Source organism: Gavia stellata, chromosome 20 (assembly GCF_030936135.1).
Source record: "Gavia stellata isolate bGavSte3 chromosome 20, bGavSte3.hap2, whole genome shotgun sequence".
Taxonomy (NCBI): domain Eukaryota; kingdom Metazoa; phylum Chordata; class Aves; order Gaviiformes; family Gaviidae; genus Gavia; species Gavia stellata.
This window is the reverse complement of record NC_082613.1, coordinates 429,442-451,922: the sequence shown is the minus strand read 5'-3', so window position 1 is coordinate 451,922 and position 22,481 is coordinate 429,442. Positions and strand designations below refer to the sequence as shown.

The 22,481-nt window shown below is 45.8% G+C and overlaps 1 protein-coding gene across 1 annotated transcript; it reads right to left on the bottom strand.

Moving 5' to 3' along the window:
- Nucleotides 1–1,723: 1,723 nt before the first annotated feature.
- Nucleotides 1,724–22,051, bottom strand: NCOA5 (nuclear receptor coactivator 5). Its single transcript, XM_059827045.1, has 10 exons — nt 22,020–22,051; nt 18,395–18,581; nt 17,758–17,865; nt 13,698–13,764; nt 9,773–10,150; nt 9,302–9,417; nt 9,024–9,150; nt 6,541–6,740; nt 4,150–4,473; nt 1,724–3,724 (listed from the first exon to the last, which is right to left on the bottom strand). The coding sequence occupies exons 2-10, from the start codon at nt 18,555–18,557 to the stop codon at nt 3,069–3,071; spliced, it is 2,139 nt and encodes a 712-aa protein (XP_059683028.1). The 5' UTR covers nt 18,558–18,581; nt 22,020–22,051; the 3' UTR covers nt 1,724–3,068.
- Nucleotides 22,052–22,481: the final 430 nt, after the last annotated feature.

Sequence of the window (22,481 nt, the reverse complement as noted above, 5' to 3'; positions counted from 1 at the left end):
CTGGGATGGCAGCGTGGCCCACAGAGGGTGGAGAGCACTCGTACCCACAGCCGTGTTCGGCCAGCACACAGTGCTGGGCCGGCAATGGCGCACGCTCCAGTTCCCGAGTGAGTGGGGAGCTGCCCTATCCCTGTCAGCTGGGCAGGCCCCTGCACACAGCAGCAGCAGCAGCAGCAGCAGCAGCAGCAGCAGCAGCAGCAGCAGCAGCAGCAGCAGGCGGCAGCTCACGTCGCTGCAGCCACCCCACGGTACAGGCAACAAGCCACAAGCCAGCACTTACAGGAGGCACAGGCAGCGTCTAGCCTGGGTCGGTGTTGGTCCGTGGCTAGGTGAGAGGAAGGACTAGATACTGCACAAGGGGTAAGAGTTGCACTAAAAGAGTCAAGACCCTCCTCTGTGTAGCAGGACTGAAAACTAGCAGAAAGACCAAAAGGTCTGAGATTTGCTGGTGACAACACTTTCTGTGCTACATGTGCAATATATTTGTTATGAATGTTATCACAAAGTCAGTTCATTCAATAATCTTTTAATCACTGTAGCTAGATGTTCTACGTCCATTCAAGTGACTTTTATTCGAGTGCAATATTTTAATAGACATGTAGTGACCTAGTATGCTTTGTGTTTTAGAGAATCTGTGTGCAGAGCAATGCAATTAAGTTTAAAACCTTGTAAATAAAACAGGTTGCAAACCAAAAAAAAAAAAGAGAATTAGGCTTGCATTTAATTTCTGTGAGTGTTTCAGTATTGTGCATTAGGCCACCTCAGTACAGACCCTGTGTTCTCTGTGCAGGTATTAATGGAGGAGTGGCTCCTCAGCTGTTGAATGCTCCCTGTTAATGCTTTACTGCTTTAACTGTATTCATTTTTCTAGACTCCTGTCTGCACAAAATGCAATAAATGATTTTATTACACCCTTTGCTGCTTGTACGGGGAGTTTTCACTGGCTTCCAGGGCCTCCACAGCTATTTTGCCCTCGGCTGTTACCACTTCCATAACAAAGAGCAAGCCCCGACAGGGAGCAGCAGATTGCAGAGGAAGCAAAACATCAGGAGAGGAACAGCCTCTCCCAAGTACCACAGTTCCCACGTTTAAGCTCACGCAAATTTCTGACCGCCCCAGCAAAGATGCTTCACCTGTCTGCGGGGTTGTAGAGACGGAGAAAGGGATCTAACAAAGAGAGACTGGCGGAGGAAAGATGGAAGACAGACAGACTTCCATCCCATTTCAGGTTGGGTAGTAACAGCAGCACGAAGCCAAGGAAGGCCAGTGCTAAATGCACAGGGACTTGTAGCCCTAACTTCATGTAGCAGCCATACAATTAACAGCACCTGCGGCACAGCCACTGGACCAGCTCGCTGCTGGCCCGAGCACACCCCTCCCCTCCCACCACCAGCGGCCGGAGAGGCTTTGGACCTCTCACGCTGGTCCCTGCCACACACTGCTCCAGCGCGTGTGTCCCTCAATGGGCACATGGGCTGCTCTGCCCGAGACCGTCCGAGTCCACTGTGTGAGAGTAAGTATCTCTGAGGTGCCTCAAAACCAAAGTGTTACAAACAGAGACAGACTACAATATTCTCATAGAATGTCACAGTAAGGTTCGTATGCTTTCCGTTTAGCATCCAGCGCCGGGCAGCGTCTGACACAGCTTATCTGGAAGAACAGACTAATGGCAAACGCAATGGAATAATGTATCCCAGTAGTACTCAAGCTGTCAAGTGTCAAAAATGCAACAAAACGTTTTTCCTGCCTTTTTATTAAAAAGTAATGTCCTCTTGTTAACAGCACAGAGAGAAAAAAAATGCTACAACACAAACCACCTGGGACAAAGAAAATCCTCTGCTCCAAGAACACTGCTTTCTTAGTTTCTTTCGGTTCTCTGCAGGAAGCCTACAGACTCTAAGAAGGCCGTGATGGGGAGGACCACATAGTTAAGAGATGTTTTGTGTTCTGGTATCAAAATATGTTACTGGTTAAAAACACGGTGAAGAATCACTGCCCCATTTTCCACTCAACTGTCTGCTGCAGCTACCGAAGTGTTGAAAAAAATGTGTAAAATTATGGTATTGCATCTTGGCACTGCCTCTCCACCTTAGATGGACAAAACACCCATCAACAGTGAGATGAAGTTTCAGAGAGCAGACATTCACCACCTGGTAACTGGCTGCAGGTATTCCCAAGGGAGGGCCAGCAGCACATCAGCGTGGCTGCAGCTGAACTGTTGGGCTACAGTAACCAACCATCCCAAAGCAGATTATAAGAAAAGGAAATTCATATGCCAAATTTAACATACTGATCTTAATACTGACTACTTGGTGTAGGAAAATTGACAGACCATTTGAAATCTCTGCCTTGGCTGGAAGCTCTTGTGTTTCAGATCTGCCACAGTACTCAGACCAAAGCTGCCAGTTTCCATGAGCTGGGCGAAGTGAGGAGCGTTTCGCTACGGAAGGACCAAACGGCGTGGTCCTGGATTACTGAGTAGTGGTCAGGTGTGTGCTTCATGAGTTCAGCTGCTAGCGCTACCACTGTACTTTCCAACTTGCTTATATGCCTTTAAAAAAAGAAATAAAAAAAGAAATCCAGAGAAAAATAGTGCCCATTCCAAAAAGGTGGGTCTCCAAGAAGGCGCCATCAGCATACCGCCCTGTTCAGTCCCCTATTTCTTCAAAACCACTGTCCCAAAACTATACCAAGACCACTCAGCGAGACCAGACTGCACCGCAATGTGAAGATGCACCAGCTACTGCGAGTGAGGAAAATGAAGAAGGACTGTCATTGCAGCAGCTTCTGGGACTGGACAAAACAACCGATTATCCAAAGCGGCTCTTAGCACATCGTGCCGCTGAGAAAATACAGCATACTTCTCCAAACACTGCTAACCAGACCAAGGTGAGGAAGGGCAGCGCTAGCAACGGTCAGCAGCAATGCCACTGGGGGTACACTCTCGCCAAAGTGGAGAGGACATGCATATCCAGGGGCATTAGTCCCGTGTCAAGGACAGGAGACTCTTTAAACAGCTATAAGTATGGAATGGCAAAGGGAAGGGGAAAGGGCCTGACAGCTCAGCTTTAATAGTGTCGCTGATAGGAGCCCATAGGTTGCTGGGCTGAGGACCCTGCTCGCCCCTGGGCCACGGTTTGGCTCACTAGGTGGGAGAGTGCAGGACCACTCTGGATAAGGGTGTCCAAGGCTTTCTGTACACTAGGGTTGTCAAAGTTGATACCAGAAGATACTGGCCTTTGAGCAGGTACGTTGCCAGGTGCAGGGAGGCGATTTTGGTGCTGACCATAGAGTGACTGAGCTTGTGGAGGAGCTCCAGGTCTTGGACCTGCATTTCTTGAAGGGCCTTGGAGAGCAGGAAGCTGCGTGCTTGGAGTCTGCAATCTCTGCTGAGCCTGGTTTAAATTTCCAGCACTCATCTGTGCTGACCGGGCCTGACCGCTGGCCATGTTAGCAAAGTTCTGGTTCGGGGTGCCGCCCGAAGCGCCCACAGAGGCTGCTGAACTGCTGTTTGCTACAGCAGCTGCTGCCGCTGCCGCCCCGCTGTTGAAGAGACTGAGGATTTTTGCTTGAAGCTCCTGCTGAGGATTAGAAGAGGACACTGGAACAGAAGGAGCAGAGACCAGAGGCTGTGAACCCTGATGAGCCTGAGAGCTTGGAAGGCTGGACTGACTACCCAGAGATGATCCTGAAGGTGCCCCCAAAGACTGTCTTGACATGGATGCTGGGAAAGAAAGGAAAGAGGGTTAAAGTTCTGCAAATGCCCTTGAAGGGGCACCTAAAGAAAACTAGTGAAACAGCTACCAAAGACACAAGCATCAATGAATACCCACCCTCTGAACAGGAGACCTGCACAGCTCTGGGGAACCCAAACCACTCAGCAGAACTGCTGCCCTTCGTGTAGCTGCCAGACCAGTTATGGCAGTCCTGTGGTTTCCCTGAGAGAATCCAATATAAAAGTTCTTTCACATGGAAGATCTGAATTGTCTCAGGACTCCCAAGAACACATCCATCTCAATAAAATGAGGCGCTGTGTGGGAAGTTACGACACTAGGACTCCTCTGCAGTTGCAGGACTGTTTTTTGGTCCCAGCCCAGAGGACCCACAAACCATATGATTAATAGCCTTGTCTGGGACTGAGAAACTTACCCTGCAGAGAATCCGTGCTTCCTCTCAGTAACCGTTCCTTCCGGTCTCTCAAGTAATTAATTACTTTATCAGTCTCCTCAGCAGTTAGATAGCGATTGTCTGCCAGCAGGTTCAAGAGAGTCTGAATCCCTGGAGGGTGACCTCCTCTGACACCCTCCTCCATGGGGGGTGGGCGCTCCCTCTCCTGCAGAACAGCTTCATCTGCCATCTTGGCAGCCTGCCGGGCGATTTCCTCACGCTCCTTCTCCCGTGACTCTGTTTTGTAGCGCTCATAATTCCTTGCCACCAGCACCATGGCATCAGCTTGGGGCATGTTGCGGTGTTCTGCACAAGGAAAAGAAACATTTTAAGTAAACCAAAGTGATGTTAACAGTAGGTGCCTTGCCTCACACACACCAGCACATCTCATTCAGAAGGCAGGCACCGCTTTGGGATTGCGAGCGTAGACTTGGGAAGCTTCCTAGGTACACAGTAACAGTTCAATTTCCTAAGCCAACAGAAGCCTCAAGGCTATCACCCAGCAAGGCCATCCTTTTCTTCCATAGCTGAGGGTTCTGAGAAGATACCATGTCAGCCCAAGAAATGCCTTTCTTGCTTCTCACCCAATTAAAAGGGAAAGCAGCTCCCTCTACCTCTCACATAAATTCTCCGCACTCCAAGAGGAGATAGTTCCAGCCATTCTAATGCTAAAGCCTTGGACAGATCCCAAACTTGCCCTCTGAAGGCTGCTAAAGCTTCCCAGAGCAGGACAGTGATGGCAATACTTTTTGGTTCTGTACTGCCAATGCCTTAACATAGCGTGTGCACATGCAGGAGATGGGGAGGAAAGGAGCACTGGCTCCATGTCACATTGCTGCTTATGTTTACTACTCTGGGGCAATAAACAGCAATCAAGTTCTTCTGTAATACAACCAATAATGGTCAATTCCAACTTTGGGGTTTTTTTGCACTTGCCTTTTAAAGTTTTTGAGGTCACTGTTTCCACCTCAGAAAGCACACAAGCAAATATTCCCCTGAACACAGATTTAAGCAGGGAGATCAAAAGAGAAGGCCTTTACCTTCAAAAAAGTACCCAAAGCTCTGGGCACTTCTCACACCTGCAGATCATCGAATCCTGCCACCCTTTTCCTCATAACAGAAAACTGGGGTTCATTGTGGGACATGGTTTAGTGGGCATGGTGGTGTTTTTTGGTTGATGGTTGGACTTGATGATCTTACAGGTCTTTTTCAACCTTAGTGATTCTGTGATTTTAACATTACGCTTTGCACAAGTTGTGAAAGAGTTCCCTGAAACTAATGTGAACGGAAAGGTGGCCACATGCAGTTCAAGTGAGCATACTTAATCTCTAAAAAGAGCTGTGGGTGAGCTAATGACTGGGGTTCTTACCAGATTTAATACACCGTTAGATCCAGTGAAGAAGAAAAGAAGCTTTGGTGGGAGGACAGGTGTTAAACCAAAGGAGTTAGAGTTAAAACCAAGGGCAGTGGAAAGCCCAGTGAAAGTGTGTGTGAGCTGTATTTGTGCAGGAAATGAGAAAACCCTCCCCTATCACATCTGCATCCAATGTTAAAAGAAACCAGGCTTCTTCAGTCAGTAAGTACACAGAAACCAGTGACTGTGCATTCAGAAGTTTACTCTCCCAGATGAACCTCACAAAACATTACTTGAGAACACCGTAACAGATCAGAGCAAAAGGCTGCTTTCCAAGATCGCATTCTGACAAGATGGTTTTTTAATACCCACACCCACCCTCATGCTCACAACAACGAAGTCACACCCTGAGATGGAAAGTGATGCGACAAGTGTAAACGACGCTAAAATGCTAAAAAGGTGAAGCACGTACACCAAATCACTTTATAATTGTATCTTTTTATAACTCCTCCCAGTTTCACAGTCAGAGCTTTACCTTGACCGAATACGCTATCCTTATTCTGTTTTCCTTAAATCACATTTGGTTTTAAAATCTGTCCTGTAATTTGTCACATTCCAAAAATGCTCTCTTTGAGAGCAACAAGTGATAAACTGAGGTATTACTGACTGGTATTACTCAGAAATCTACAAAGGCAATGCAGTCATTTCTAGAGCTGGGGTTCATGACCTGCCCTAAGATGCAAAGGCTGGTGATGTTAGGTGCTAAGAACGCAGCCAAGATTTTCTCTTGGCAGAAATTAGACAGTCCTTTTGACAAGGGACAAATAAAGTATTATGGAAACTTGTAAATAATGGTATTCACATTTATGACATGGTGTCAAGTCATTAGTAACCACTTCTGTCACAGCAAGGATGAACTTTGTCCTGTGTGATTCTGCTTGAAAGGAAGTGTTCTAAAGCAGCATTTTGAGTGGTTCAGAGTGACCACAGAGCTACACAGCCTACTGAGACCTCAGTACCTTGTGGGGTGCCAAACATGATGTTAACAGTGCAAGAGCGGTGAACTTGATGCTGCTGGGTGATGACAATGGCAAAAGGAGACCCTCCTCTGCTCACATCGTCCAGGGCTTGCGTCAGTGACATCTCTGTGTTGAGGAAGATCAGGTCCACTACCATGCCCAGATCCCGCACCTTCCGCCCCACTGACTCCGCGTACTCCCTACCACAAAGCAAAGCCAGCAGAGTTTAACAAGTCAGTCACATACAGAAACAGAAACCCTGGCACATTCTCACCCTCTCCGTCATCTCAGATTTGCTTTTCTGATGGCTTGCCAAACTTCACAATGTTTTAACAGGACAGTATTAAAGCAATCTCATTACAATAATATAAAAGCCCATATCCTACCCTTATTTTGATCTGAATCAGTCATTTCAGTTTAACTGAAATAGATTACACATCAAGCCTCAACTTAGCTGAGAAACAGAATGTTTGCAAAGGGGTTTACACTATTATAAATTTCCTTACATATAAATGTGTTTAAACTGAACTCACTAAGTGAGGCAATTTATGCCTGCAGAGATCTAAGGGGTACACAGCAGAGCAGCTAACCTACAGAAATCAGTTATTTGGGCTACGTTCAGTATCTTAACTGTTCAAATGCGCCTTATCATAATTCACTGTAGCACAGACCAGCTTCTGCACTTGAAGATTAATTTTCGGAGCATAACTACCCATCCATAAACATTCACTTGCGTTCCAAATACGTTTTTTCTCTTGCTCTTTTGCTCTACTAGCTGCTTGCTGTTCTAACCCAGTGTCAACACAGCATCTACGGATCCACTGTTCCTGTATCCACTATCCTGCAGGCTTCCCATTCCAAACACAAACCATAGCTCACATGGCTGAGCTTGAAGTTTTCAAGTCTTTTTTTAAGTTTACTATACTCAGTACTAAAACTGCAATACTGACTGCATAGGCATTCTGAGAAATTTAATCTGCATGCACCCACACCTTTTGAAAAAGGTTCAATTTATCATCTCTGGATATGAACGTTGTAATGGTGACTAAAACTGTTGTGTGTCCCCCCCCCCGCCAACTATCTTTTTAAGGATTTCTGAGTTACACCAATTGTGTATCTAAGTTATTCGGGAGTCGTCTTTCAACAGGTCTATAGTAGGTGACATCAATGCTTCAATACCCAAAATTTATTAACATGCTCCAGCTCTTAAGGTTTGTAGCTGTTACAGACCAAAATTCTCCCTGTATCAAGTACAGTAACTGGTGGTCTATTACAATATCTTCCAAAGACTTTTAGTCACCAAGAATTGAAAATTTTCTTTCAAGATCTGTTCTGATAGGTAATCAACTCCATTAAAAGCAAACCACAGAAATGTATTTCTAGTTTCACGGCTTCCCTTGTTCCGATTTCCTTTTCTGTCTTCTACCACCAGGTCAGGCAAGTGCCAGCTCTTTCTTTCTGCCTCACAGATATCACAAAGTTAAATAAAAACAACTCTTCATCTTTTTTCTGAAGGGCTAAGGAGACAGAGCTTTAAATTTCCCCTTGACAAACATTTTCCTCAAATCCCAACCCAGATCTATGATTTATTTACATCTTTGCTATTCTTCAATATATTTATTTGTAAAGGTATAGATATCAGACTGGTGCCACCATTACAGCTCTGCTCCCACTGTACCAGGCATAGGTGTACCCCTCTGTACCCAACACAGCTCTCCGAACTAAGGACATACTAACATTTTTGACACAAATCCCTTTGACTCCTGAAATTGTTTTAAGATGTTATATTCCAAGAGAAAGCACACCGTTCTGCAGGGATGGCCTGCGTTTTTGTTTCTAGATAAACAATCCTGCATTTTAAACAATCCTGCATTTAGCACAATAAAAAGACACACTGTGTTTGAGCGGGGACACCTCACTAAGTGTTCAGACTGCCACATGAGATCATCCTGGTTACTACTTACACATGCTTTTGATATTGTTCATGATTACTTTCAGCAGTGATTTTATACTTCTTGCACGTTGGATTAATGGTATTGACTAGTATCTGATCTAGTAACCAATCTGAAAGGAACTCTGAAATGAACACCCCCACAACTCCACCCTGACAACTGCTCTGTACTATCTGCTGGTTGGCATATATATTAATAAGTTCCATATCATTCAACCCATGAATAACAAGTACAGGCCACTATAACCTGTCACGACAGTAGGCTGATATGAAGAGCAGGTAGAAAAGTATCAGGGGAAGGTATAGTGATAGGTGACAAGAAGGAAATAAAAGTAAAGCACAAGATACAACATTTCTCCATCTCATCAACATATATTCTCAGAACAGCAACAGGAACTGTAGCTTTCTGAGGGCTCCAAAGCCATGCTCCTCAGGAGCAACCTGTAAGACAAACAGCCTCAAGGCAGGACTAAGTTTAATTCCATTTTCTTCTACCATGCAATAATAAAATTGGTCATAACTATTTTCTTACTTTGTCTGTTTATTCACCACTATCACAGAACAATCCACAGGTCTCTCTGCATCAAAACGTCTCTTGATTTCCTCGTAGTACTGACGGTACAGCTCCTCTCGGCGCCGCTCCTCACGCTTCAGACGGTCTGAAAGCAAGCCACAGGGACAGAACAAATAATGCCCGTTGGACCTGCTCGGAGCGTCACAGAACACAACACACTTGGCGCTGCGGGCATCTCCCACATCCTCCCAGAGGGAGAATGTGAATCTGCCCATTACAATGTTACAGGTACTCACCTTCTGAATTCACTGGTGCTCTATCAAAATGCTCTTTGTAACGGTCGTAGTAAGAGTCATCCTTCCGCCGATAGTAGTCTTCAAGGCGAAGGTAACGGTCATAAGCTTCATCTCGTCTGCAACATTTACAGAAGAAGTGAGGGTCTCCATGCTCCAGCACAATCTCAGGCAGTAACTTTTGCCAATACATCACACGCAGACCTTCCTCAAGTTTAATTTCTGAAGTACCCACCTGCTCCCCACAAGACACAAAGCAGGCACCCAGCTGTCCCCAGCCAGAGCAATTTCCTTATCTTAAACACCTGACACCACTCAAACCAGTGCAGCCATTGAGGCAGGATCGCCATAAAAATGTGTTAGCAAATACAATCCTGTGGTTCTCTAGGTGAACCTGCTCTGGCAGGGGTTTAGAGTAGATGATCTCCAGAAGTCCCTTCCAACCCCTATCATTCTGTGATTCTGTGAAATTACCTGTACAAAGGGTCCCGAGGGTCCCTCATATCCCGTGGATCCCTCATATCCCGTGGATCCCTCACATCTCTTGGATTCCTCATATCCCGTGGATCCCTGTATCGATCATACAGCGGCTCCCGTGGGTCACGAAGATCTCTAACATCACGAGGGTCCCGCAAGTCTCTTGGGTCCCTGATATCCCGGGGGTCTCGCAGGTCCCGTGGGTCCCTGTGGTCTCTGGCATCACGCATGTCTCTAGCTCGGAGGTCTCGAGTGTCTCTGGAATCTCGCCCGTTTCTACCATCCCTGCCATCTCTGGGGTCTCTCCGTGGGCTCCCCCGAAGAGGGGAGCGGTCGCGTCTGGCATCTCGGCCATCCCCGTAGGCGTATGGCTCTCTGAGGAAAACACCAGGGAAATTCCATGAGACTGCTAATGACACTAGTACTGTTACCCCTAGATCTCTTACCTGAGCTGCCAAAGTGACCCTTCTCTCAGCAGCTGAATCCTCCCTCCTATCCCACAACAGCAAGAATTGCCCAAAAAACATATTTGTTGAAGCAGCCTGGAGAAGCTTCTTATTTCCAATGTTTATCACGGGCAAACAGAACCCAGAAAGTCCTTAATGGAGCATCACTAAAAGTGTAGAGCACCTGTGGAAGAAGTGAACAGGCACCTCAGAAACCACCATTTCAAGGCCTCTGGCCTCCAATGTCAGCCACAGATCATCTACCAAACATGTTTTTGCAAATTCTTTGAGAGAATTCAAGGTGCTGGAGCCTAATACCCACAAATATGCAACGGCCAGGAGCATTCAAGGGATCCATTAAATTCACTAGTCAATGACAGCAGAATACCTGAAATAATTTGTTATTGGCATATGATTAAAAAAGGAGCTTGTTGGACCAAAGACACTGTAGGTTCCATGTTGTGGTTGGGTTTGTGCTGCTAGCAGAAAGCAATGATAGCTACCGCCGTGTCCTGGATTTGAAGGGATAGTTTCTGTAGAAAACCAGTCTTATGTTGACAATGCCTCGTGTTAAGAGGGTACTAAACCCAACCAGCATGGCATCCTCAGCAGCAACAGGCTTCTCTGTCACATCTGAATGATCCAGCTCATTCAGACTTTGTACTGCATTGTCTTCAGAGGCAAGGAAGAATAACGTTCCAGTCTTCATCTTTTCCCAAAACAGTAGGGTTTTTTCCAGGTCCTATTTTGTCTTCCAGAAAAAAAACCCCATAACTTTCACTGTAGTCTAAGCCAAACATAAAAAAAATCTTGCAGAGAAACTACTGAGCTTCACATGCTTGGAATGTTCTTTCCCCGCGATACTGACAACCATTGGAAAAAACCACAGCTTTTTGAATCTTTTTATTTCCAAAACTTGACAGACTTTCAGAGTCCTCTATGAGCCTAATCTAGTTTATGAAAGACAAGCAGAACGTAAGTCTGCTTCCACTACAGTGCATTCACGTAGCAGTCACCTGGAGAGAACAGTGAGACTGGCAGGTCAGATGTGCCCAAGTTCAGTTTCAGGCAGAGCAGACACTAACGAGATGCATGTGCAGAGTCTGTGCATGGACTTTGGTGGTCAGACCCCAAGTTGTGCTGGGGAATACACAGGAGCACTGGCATTCTCTATTTTTATGTCAGATACAAAACATACCTTGGGACAAACTACAGTGTTGCCACCAAGAGCATATATAGCCTCTTCCTGTAAAAGAAACATTTTTGCACACAAACAAGTGTAAACTCCTTCAGCCTCTTGGACACAAATCCACTTTTTTTTCTGTGATCTGTATTGAAACCACATCCCATGAGAGATACACATGATTGCCCGCCTTCCCCCCAACCTACAATGAATGATGGCAGAAGCTCAGGGGAAACTTCTGATTTGCTCTAATGGATATTGAGTAACTGATCTTTCTGTAGCTGTGAGACTATATAGCAAAACAGCCAGATTCAGTGTAATTGTTTGGCAAATTACATTTATTCCAGCTGGAGTGGGGGTGACCAGAACAGGCCATATTCATTATCCGCAGAGACAAAAAGGTCCAGAACGAACAATGCACAACTACAACAGAAGTACAGACGTGGTGCAGGTCTCCTCTGCTCTTGCACCTGCATCGCTGCTCTGCTGCTTGCAGAAAGGCAGCAGCATGAAGGCACAGCAGCCTTCTGCTTCTGCACCTCGGTCACCACGGTCCGACTCCTGCAGCATCAGCACCACTGCTTGGGACTCAGTACCACTGGCCCAGCACCGCCACCTGCGGCGCAGCATGGGACTCCACACCCCGGCATCAGCAGTTGTCGTTCACATGCCTGCAGCATGGTCGTGGTCCAGAGTCCATCATCCGCTGTCTCTGCGCCTGCAGCCATGCCCAGGGCTCAATGACCTTATTGCCACCTGTGTCCATGGTGCTGCTTGGGACCTGGTGCTAGCGACACGGGATGGTCATGGTGTCTGCAGTACCAGATAGAATCCAGTGCCTGTCAGTGGCACCAAAGCTGTGGCGGTAGTCCACTCCACAGCCCAGCGCCCACAGCTCACACACCTCCAGTGCTCCTTAGGGCCCATGACATGGGCATCTGCTCTTGCATGTATGCAGGATGACACAGGTCCCAACGCTCTTGGCATCAGTGCCTGCTGCTTGACCCTTTGCAATGTGGTCCGAGGACCAATGCTCACGGCATAGGTATCTGCCTCTCACACCTGCAGTGCTGCCCGGCACCTTCAGCATTACACACCTGCAGTGCCACTGAGGCCAAAAATGTGCCATTAGCGCCTGCTACTCATGTACTTGCGGTATTCTTGGGGGCCTTGTGCCAGCACTGAGTACACCTGACACTGCCCAGGCCCAAGGCTTGCCACATCTGTAATGAGAACCCCCAGCTGCGTGCCCAAAGCACTTCCCAGGCGATGCCCACACTCTGGCCTCTGCAAGCACATTTGGCCCTGTGCAGGGTAAGTGCACAACGTACAAAAGACCTAGATGATGCCAAGATCTGCAGCTACTCATTTTCTGATTTTTTGGTGGTAGATGTCTTGCTAGTTTCCCCATTTTTGGTAATTTAACAGGTCAAGTTAGTAAAGCACACCAGACACACGAGAGCGTGATTACCTTCAAGTCCAACACACAACAGTCCTTTGTGTGGAAAGCTTTACAGTATAGGCATAGAAGATGCACGTCTTATACCAAACTGTAACCACAGCACGTCTTCATGCACTCTCTAGTAATGCCATGGAAAGGAAACTGAAGTCGTCTTCCTGTAACAGGACAGTCCATGTCTTCTCCACCTGCCTGTAACTTCACACACAGAGGATGTGCAGGAGCTGCACACGCTGCGCCTACCGAGGGGTGGGAAACCAGGAGAAGCTGGCAGGTACACATCAGTAACTGCACAGAAGGGGACTGGTTCCAGGTACTGACAACGCAAGCACACATGCAGATGGGACAGTGCAATAGAGATGTTTGCTCTGTCTTGTGCTTCGCTCACGTGCTCTTTTCCAGTCTCATTTCAGCACTGGAAGCTTTCGACATCAGAAGAGGCAAGATCCCGAAGTCCACTGCAGCATGGCACAGTGAATGCTACAGCCCGTTGGCGTTCTCTATATATGCCTTGGCTTCTCTGGTACTTGAGGCAGGAACAAGCATCAAGTGTATTCTTCCTCACAAGTCTCTTATAGCCTGTGCTGCAAAACATAGTGCTTAGCTGTAGTAACAGCAGCAGGCATGAGGTTTCCCTCGTGCCTCCTGAGGTGTCAGCGCCAGAAGGGCTCTTAGAGGTGGAGCAGCCATGTCCCGACTGTCTCGCTTGAGCATCTCCATTTGACTGGGGAGGTGGTGGTAAGGAAGAGACACAGACATTTAGCACAGGCCACTGGGCTCATGCCCTAAAAGCCTGACCTTCCTAGTATAACTCACTGCTTCCAGGTACTTTACCTTCGTGCCGGACTGGACCTTGATGAAGCCTTATTCATATTTCTTCTTTCCGCTGCTTTATTAATATCTGTAAAGAATAATCAACCCATCTGTTCAATGCTATGGAACAAAAAAAATATCATCAGCACAATTCAAACGAAAGCAACTTAAGCTCAACAACCAGATGGTGCAAGAAAATCCATTCAGCAGAGAGACATTGTCACTTTGACAATTTTTTATTAAGTTTAGGTAGTACAATGTAATGAAATTTTCATGGATTTCTCTGACTTCAAAATAGGGTGGACAGCTTGGGTGAAGTTTTAACGCTTTACGTTCAGGCCTACATCCAGACTCTTCATTCCATAAGAGAACCTCTTTCTTCTGCAGTCTATGAGCAAGCAGAAAGCAACTCATGGACTCTAGGAGAAAAAGCAGAGTCTGAAAACCTCCGAGAAAGGAAGCTGATGGCCAGCACAGTCTTAAGTTCACAGCCAGTCCTGTTCAATGGAGCATGCTGCTACCCTTGTTGAAAATAATCCAAGGGTTCTCGAGTGGCACATGCAACTGCCTTCCAAGGGACTGCTGCAGCGTTAAGTTGTACAGCCTCCACCACTGAGGAAACGCGATCCAGAGAGCCTGAAGCACAAGCTCCTTATGAAGTCAACATGGTGCGTTCAAAACACCACTGTTAACATGATGCAAGCTGATGCAACAGATCAGAAATTTGAAAATTGGTTGGCTTCTGAGCATCTCCATGAAAAACAGCATGAAGTGAAATACAAAGAAGTAAGAGAGCTGAAGAAACAGAGTCTTGTCCTCAACCAGAAAAAGTGAAGTTGCCCAGAACTGGCAGGGACCCATAATGTTCTACTGTGAGGAAATAAAGCCTTCCGTTAACAGCTGATTGAAGATGAAATAATGTACTGGAGGGGGGCAAGAACAAACAGAAATGACTTCAGACATTTTACTCTGAGAGCCTTTTAAGGAAAAAGAAAACAAAGCTAGGTCCTATCTACTCCATGAGAATCTATTGACAATTAAAATTTCTTATTAGTTATTTACACTAACTACTCTCAAAGCTCTTGCAAGACAATAAACATGCCACAGTGTCTTTAGGCAGACTCAGTCTTAACATCTTCTGTGACTTCCCAAACTATCCATTACTTTCAAGATTAAAATTAGAATTAAGGGATTAGTTCTAATTTTTGCTCTTGTTGTCAATCAAGAAGCAGCGTGTTCTCTTTTTGTGGGGGGACAGAGGCAAGTGCAATCTGAACATTAACTACAGATGCAGCACAACAACATTCACAGGACCACAAAGCAGTCTCTCCAGGATCAAATACAGCTGCACTGTCTGCTGTCACAAACTACATTTGATGGACATTTACTCCCTACATAGTTTTACTCATTAAAGGTATGAAAACACTTCTATGCATTTGTGGAAGTATTAGTATAACGCAACACTGGTGTTAAACTCTCCCAAAGCCTTTTACCTTATTGTGTTATTAGCAATTATATTTAATACTCAGACTGCATAACTAAAGCAACTGTTCTCCTTGCATTTAATTTTTAGTTGAGAATTTTTTTCCCCTTGAAGTGTTATCTTTAAGCAAGACACTATCTGCTTTCTTTGGTTTAAGATTATTTTTATTTTCTGTTTTAAGATGCCATTGCAGAAGCCTATTATGATTTTTACACTCAATACCGTACATTTTCTTCAATTTTAAAAAAAGTATTTAAATCTGAACAAAAATATTCTAATAGAAGAAAAAACACCTTTGACAGGGATCCTTCTCTTGTGCAAAACGAAGAGATTTAATAACATTTTATTTAATGCCAACAGCATTTACAGGTTAAGTATTTGAACATTGACAAAACTTCAGAGAAAAAAATAGTCTTCTGTCTTGTACAATTGAGATGACAGGGCCACTGTAACCATACAGTGTAACCTTCTGAATAAACACAGGTGACAACAGTTTCTTGAATCTCATTCCTGTCTCAAGTGCAGCAGTGGCATTGAACTAGAGTTTATCTTTTAGCAAAACATCCAGTTCCAATTTAAAAGTCTTCAGAGCACAGAAACCACCAAAGCTCCAATAAGTTATTCCAGAAGTAAATTACTTTGCTGTTAAAGAAAACTATTTATTTCCATTTAAGGACTTGTCATACCTATGCCTACTAGATTAAAACTCACTTATCTCCAGGTCTGTCTGTAACACAGATCACATCACTCCTTTATCTTGAGGCTTTTGCTAGGGCTTGTTCTTCAACTCTTTAAGCCTTCTTCAGATTTTTCTGAGGCTTCTCCAATTTAGCATTATCCTTTTTGAACCAGACGTACCAGAACTGAACACAGCATTCCAGCAGCAAAACCCCACAGGTACCAAAGCCTCCCTACTTACAAATCTGTTTTGTAAAGCTAAGGATGACAAAAGCACTCCTGCTAGGTGCAGATCTTCCCTTTCAGCTTTACTGAAAGCTTAGTTCTGCCTGCATCCAGCTTAGGAAGAAGTCCAGGTCATTTCACCACCAGTGACTCAATCTTCATTATTTCATTCTCTCTTTTTAAAACATGATTGCGTGTTTTCTTTCTAAGTCACTTAAAAGCACTGTATGGCCAGGAATACATTTTTCCAGAACACCACTCAAAGCACTGAGCAATTCCATCTATGTTACACTGAGATTTATTTGAAATCCGTTTAACCCTATGTTGTTTTTAATTGTTCTAGTTTCTTAATCAAATCAAACATCTTACAGAAGTCTTTTACATCAACGCTGCTACTTTCAGCCATAAAACTTGCAGTATCACAAGTTAGTTTGACAGGATTTATTTTGATTGGCATTAATGAATTCACTCCTCACTGAGAGTCAGGTGAAGGAACCCCTTTGTTATCAGGGGCTGATGCCGGGCTCATCCCATTTACACTGCCTATTGGCACATCCGCAGCACTCTGCTAGGTCCCTGGAAACTCCCTAGTTTTCCAAGGCTTGTGGAAAAACAACATTAACAGCCTAGGCAGGTCTTGATTTCACTAAGCCTCATAGATGTTAGTTAGATTTAATTTTTTGGAGAAGTCTAGTTTTGGTAGCTGCTGCTTTACCTTTTTTAGTTTGCTACTGAAATGGAAACTATCAAAGCCAACACCTTCTGCCTCTTCAAAAATAGACAGGAGAAACATTAACTGAAAACTAGGTGGTCCTTTCCAGTGAGAAATTTTATCATTTCCAGACAGTTACAGCTCAGCTTCTAAAACAGCCACAGTTGTTCCTATTTAAGCTTCTAGACTTCAACAATGCTGGCCATAATTTCTTCATATATCCTTCTACCCTCCTTGTCTATTTGCCTCCATTTCCATCTTCAGGCTTGTGTTTGCTACTGTACACAGAGGCTTCCCACAAGTCTTATTTACTGCTCCTTTCATTCCTTCCTAAGTCAAATTGTTTTTCTTTAAATCAGCATAGGTTCACTTTGAAAGTAAATTTTTTGCTTGCATTTAATAGCTTACTCTTAGATTTCTAACCATTCATTTCTGTTTAAGTTTGCTCCCAGCATATCTAGCAGAATTATTTTCATCTTTATCAAAATGGCCTTTTTAAAGCACCTAGTATTTATAGCACTACTTACAGACTGATTTCACATGTGCAAAAAAATCCAAGTTAAGATTACTTATCTAAGAAGCCGCTAAGCACTGTGACCAATTCCTCTGAACCTGTCAAGATGAAGCCCAATATCAGTTTACAAATGTTTTTAAAATTACGTGTATGAGGTTTCAATGACTGCTTTCCAGGGCTTACATGTTGAACAGTTTCTTACACAGGGTAATAGAGCTTTTCAAATACTAACACATAAAAATAAGTTCAGAGTAAGACCTACGTAGCAAGAGAAAACACTGCATATGAACCACACAGCACTTACAGCAAATAACCCAGAAGTCAAATACATACCTAGTAAAAGTGATTTTAGACTAGCGCCAGGCAAGTTTCACATAGTGATCTTCCCAAAGAGCTTTAAAACAAAAGCACTCTTTCTACCAGAACGCATGCTAGGGTCAGTAGGAGAGCACGGATCAGTTTTCCTTACCTAATCTATACCCTTTATAAAGGCGACCCTTCTCACCGTCCAGAGCGGCCTGGACATCTTCTAGACGGTCATACTGCACGAACCCATAGCCATGGTACATGCTGAGGGCTGGAAAAGTTAACAGCAGGGCAAGACCGGTTACAACTAAGGGACAGTACTGACCCGCACCCAGGCCATCACGTAACCCCACCAGATGAACAAGCAAAGGGGCTCTACCCAGAAACCACTATGCAAGTTTCCTGGGAAAATCAAATCTACCAGGATCAAAATGCAAAGCTTAAAGACTCCGAAATATATTTCGTAGATCAACTTCCTTCTGAAAAGGCAGTGACCAAAATACAGCCCATGAAGTGACCAAGAGTTGATTAAGAGACTATGAAGTCACTTGAAAGACTACTGTAATATCACAATGCAACCCCAAAAGCTAAAACTTAGCTGATATATACGCATTACGTTTCAGCTGTACTGAAGGAATCACTTTTTCAGAGAAAATGCAGGCAGAGAAAATTATCATTAAAAGGTCACTTTTTAGGAACAACATTAGTCACTCCTCTCATCAAACAGCATTTGACAAGCATCAAAGTTATATTTCTCACTGAATTCCCAGCCACAAAAAGGCATAAGATAATATACTAACCCCTGATTTTGCCATATTTTGAAAATATCTCTTCCATTTCTTCACGAGTCATGTGGTCTGTGGGCAAATTGCCGACAAAAAGTCTTCTCTCTAAATCCTGAGGATTGGTGCTGTTAGTGAAGTCGCTCTGTTTGATGCTATTGCTCTTGCGTCCTCGAGCCATTTTGCTTTCGTTCCAAATCCAACTCTTCGCAAAAAAGAAAAATGGCCATGCATATAATTTCAATCCATGACATTAAAATTAAACTGGAACAAGATTAAACTTAACAGCTTTGCAGACTAGAAGCCAACTGGGTCTGCTTGATGCAAACTTCACTCCAGAGAAATCTTAATACAAGGGATACAGAGGTCTGGCAAAAACATATACCGCAGCATTTTGGTTGAGCTTTTCTGTACTACTGAAAGGTAGTAAACCTAATTATTTTGCAGATAAGTTTTAATGGTTTAACTCCAGACTAAGATATAAATAAAACTCATTTTCCACTAAAACATCTTAACTTTAAGCTTTTCAATACACCTGTTGTCATATCTGCTTCTTCAGTACACTGGTAAGAAGTGTTGAAATTTATGCAATATTTTAATAAGCAGAAAGAAAACACTCATCGCAACATTGCATAACAGAACTCAAATATTTCAATACAGGCTTTGAATGAGATATCAGGAAGTAATGTTTAAATGCTCTTAAGCGACCATGCTTGGATCACTTTGCTAAACGTGAAATCTTAGCTTTCCAATACCAGAAAACACAGTTTCTCATTCATACTCCTATTAAACAGCATATACTTATCCCCATAGAGATGTCAGCTCCCACAGAAGGCGGGTCCACAGCTGGGAATTTAACCACCCCCATGTAAATGCTGTACCACTACCTCATCTCCCCCAGTTCAGCAAAAGTACGCTTCGTTAACCCACACTATTGCAGACAAAGCTGGAGCAGTCAGCAACATACACTGCACAAACTCACCCAAAGAATTACAGCAAAAACCCCAACGAACAAAAAACAACATAACAAACTCTACCAAACCAACACCCCCGCCCCCCCAAATTCCACCCAGGATTCATTCTTTCTGGTTTAAAAGTCACCATTACATAAAGCTTAAAAAAAAGGAAAAACACTGAAATTTTCAAGATGAACTTGAAAGTTTAAGAACTATTTAATAAAGTTGTCATACTTCCTAAACATTCATCTATAGGAATGCAGGATGGAGTTTTCTGCTTATAACATGCAAGAAACATGGAAAAAGAAAGCTGATGAAATTGAGTATATCAACAGAAACTTCTACTGTTAATCATGAGATGCCTACAACTAACACACTCCCTAACAGCAACCTGTATGTGTTACAATTTAAAAGTAGCCTCTAAAGAAACAAGTCAAACATCCAAAAATATAAACCAGTTTTACATAAATACTTTTACAATGCTTAACTGGCATGAAAAATACATCTACTCCAGATTTGAGACATAAAACTTTGGGTTTTTTTTTTTAAGTTCAATCAACTTTACACTTATATCACTTTTCTCCTTCTTTCAGGAAACCCTGCATGGACAGGAAGAAAAGAACACCTTCCAGTCTAACAAACTTTTTAAAATTAACTGAACTGCCAGAACAGGGAGGAGGAAAAAACCCCAACACTGATAAACTAAAAAAGTCATTTCTTCTACGATATTTGCCTCAATTCTCCTATAAGTTTGTCCATACACACAGAGTTTTCCCTTCCCTGTCAGAAGTACCAAATCTTGTCCCGTTTTTCTGTACAGAAGCACTAGATTTCTCTTCTATTCTACTACTGCAGCTCAGGTTCTCATCGGTTAAGGGGAAAGAAGTTTTCAAAATTCTCCCAAAATTATTATGTGGCTATAAAACATGGAAAGACCCATCTAGTCCAAGTTCCCATTCAGAGCGGGGTGATGTCCAAGTTGGATCCAGTTGTCACAGCCTTCTCCAGCCAGGCTCAGAGCACTACCAGGGATGGGGACTTGGAGCCCCTACAAGCACCTGCTCAGGCAGCATGGCCTGTGCATACGGTCTGGGGACATCACGTACGCACACAGCAAACAGGCGTCAACAAGCCCTGTAACTGCTCCTGGCAGGACATTTCACTTTCAGTATAAAAAGCAGTAAGAAATTCCCTTTCATTTTTCTTCAGGGTGGGGATAGCAGGGGGTGGCTGGGAAAGAGGGTGCAAGAGCTTTCCATATGAAGAAAAACAGGGAGCTATTTTTGCACTCGCAAGTCACTTTCAAAACAAAGCAATAAATCCCAAACACTCAGACAGGCTGAATTACTAGAGAACTTTCATATAAGAGCATTTACTGCCTCTTACCATTTTCCACTTGGTAGATTACATAGTTAAGGGCCATTTAGTAATCATAAGACCAGAATAAATGAATGTTGTCCCAGCTTTAGGCATGCTACACTAGGTCAACAACTAATTTCCACATTAAGTCTTTGTCTACAAATGCAGCAGGAGAGGCCAACTACGCACCTGGGCAGCTTAAAGGTGCCAATCCACCGCCCCCCCCGAAACAGAGCACCAGGCTGAGCATTTTCCTACAACAGGACAGCCCACACCCGCTCACGTGCCAATAAATCCTCTGGAAGTTAATTAAAGCCACATTTCCCTAAAAATCTTATATTTAAACCCAAAGTTATTTATTAATAGTGCTACAGCTTCAGAAAGCAAGACGCAGCTGAAGTGGGACATTGAGACTAATTTGACACAAGTGAAACATTACACAAAAGTCTGCAAGAAGTTCCTGGGCAAGGAAAAAAAATAAAGCCAGCCACCACAGAAAGGAACGATGCTGAGCAGCAGTAAGCTTCCCACCCAGCTCCAGCTAGCGGCTCTCAGCACCTCGGAGCCAAGCCCCACCAGGCTGCCACCCCCTGCCACCCCCCCAGACGCCAGGCCTAGGGGCAGGAGGACCGTTCTCGGGCAGCACTAGCGCCCACCCGCCTTGGTCCTCTGCACCCAGGACAGCAGGCAGACGCAGAGCTGCCCACAAGGAAAACGTTAACACAGAGAGCGCGTTCATCTTCCTTCCCGAGGACCCTGCTGCTGCTGTGAGAACGCAAGCCAGGCTTCTCAAAGCACAGCTGCCCAGGGCCCTCCTCACCTGCTCTGGTCAGCACCCTTGCCTTGGACGCCACTCACAGCTTCCTCAAGCAGCGGTGAGGAAAACAGCGCGCCCGACGCTTCGCCGATGGCCGCAGTTCTCAGACCAGGCCGCAGGTGCTCCTGGGGGCTGCGCTCCCCGCTGCACCCCTTGACTGGGAAGAGGCGCCTTTCAGCTGCGATAACCCTGCGTACCGACCGGCCCCAGGCCGCCGCGGAAAGCAACCTGCCGCCCGCGGCCGGTGCCGCCGCCGCCGCCGGGGGAGCGGAGGAGCTCCAGCGAGCCCGCGCTCCCCGCTGCCACTTCCCGGACGCGCCGGGCAGCGCGGCGGAGCACGGCCCAGCCGCAGGCCGCGGGGCACGCCCGGCCCGGCCCGGCCCAGCGGCCGGGAAGGAGTCAGCCCTCCGCGAGGTTTGCTGTGGTACGCCTTTCATTCGAGCGCTCCGCGTAAAGCCGCGCCGCCGCCCGGAGCCGCGGGGCCCTGCCGCCCGCCCGCCCGCAGACTTACCGCCGCGCCGGGCCCGGTCCGCCTCAGGCCGCCGCCCGCCAGGACAAAGGCGCCAACCGCCACTGCCGCACGGCGCCGTCGCAAAGCAGAGAGGGAACACCGCTGGCATGGCGACGCCTCGCGCTTTACGGCGCGGCGCGCTGACGTACCGCCCGTCGCCATGCCTGCCGAGGCAAGGGCGCGGCGCGCGGGGCTGCACGCCTTACCTGGCTCCCGGCATGCCCCGCGAGCCGCCGCCGCAAGGCGCGCTGGGACTTGTAGTCCCGCGGAGGGCGGCGGGATGAGGCCGCTGGGTGGCGCCACCAGACCCTGCGCGAGGCGAGGAAGGGCGGGGCGGGGCGGGGGGCGGTGCCTGGGACTCCGGCGGGCGGGCCCCGGTGCCGGCGGTGCCAGCGGCCTGGGACCCGCGGGCCAGGGCCTGCCCGCGGAGAGCGGGGCCCCGGGCTGCCGGCCCCGGCCGCG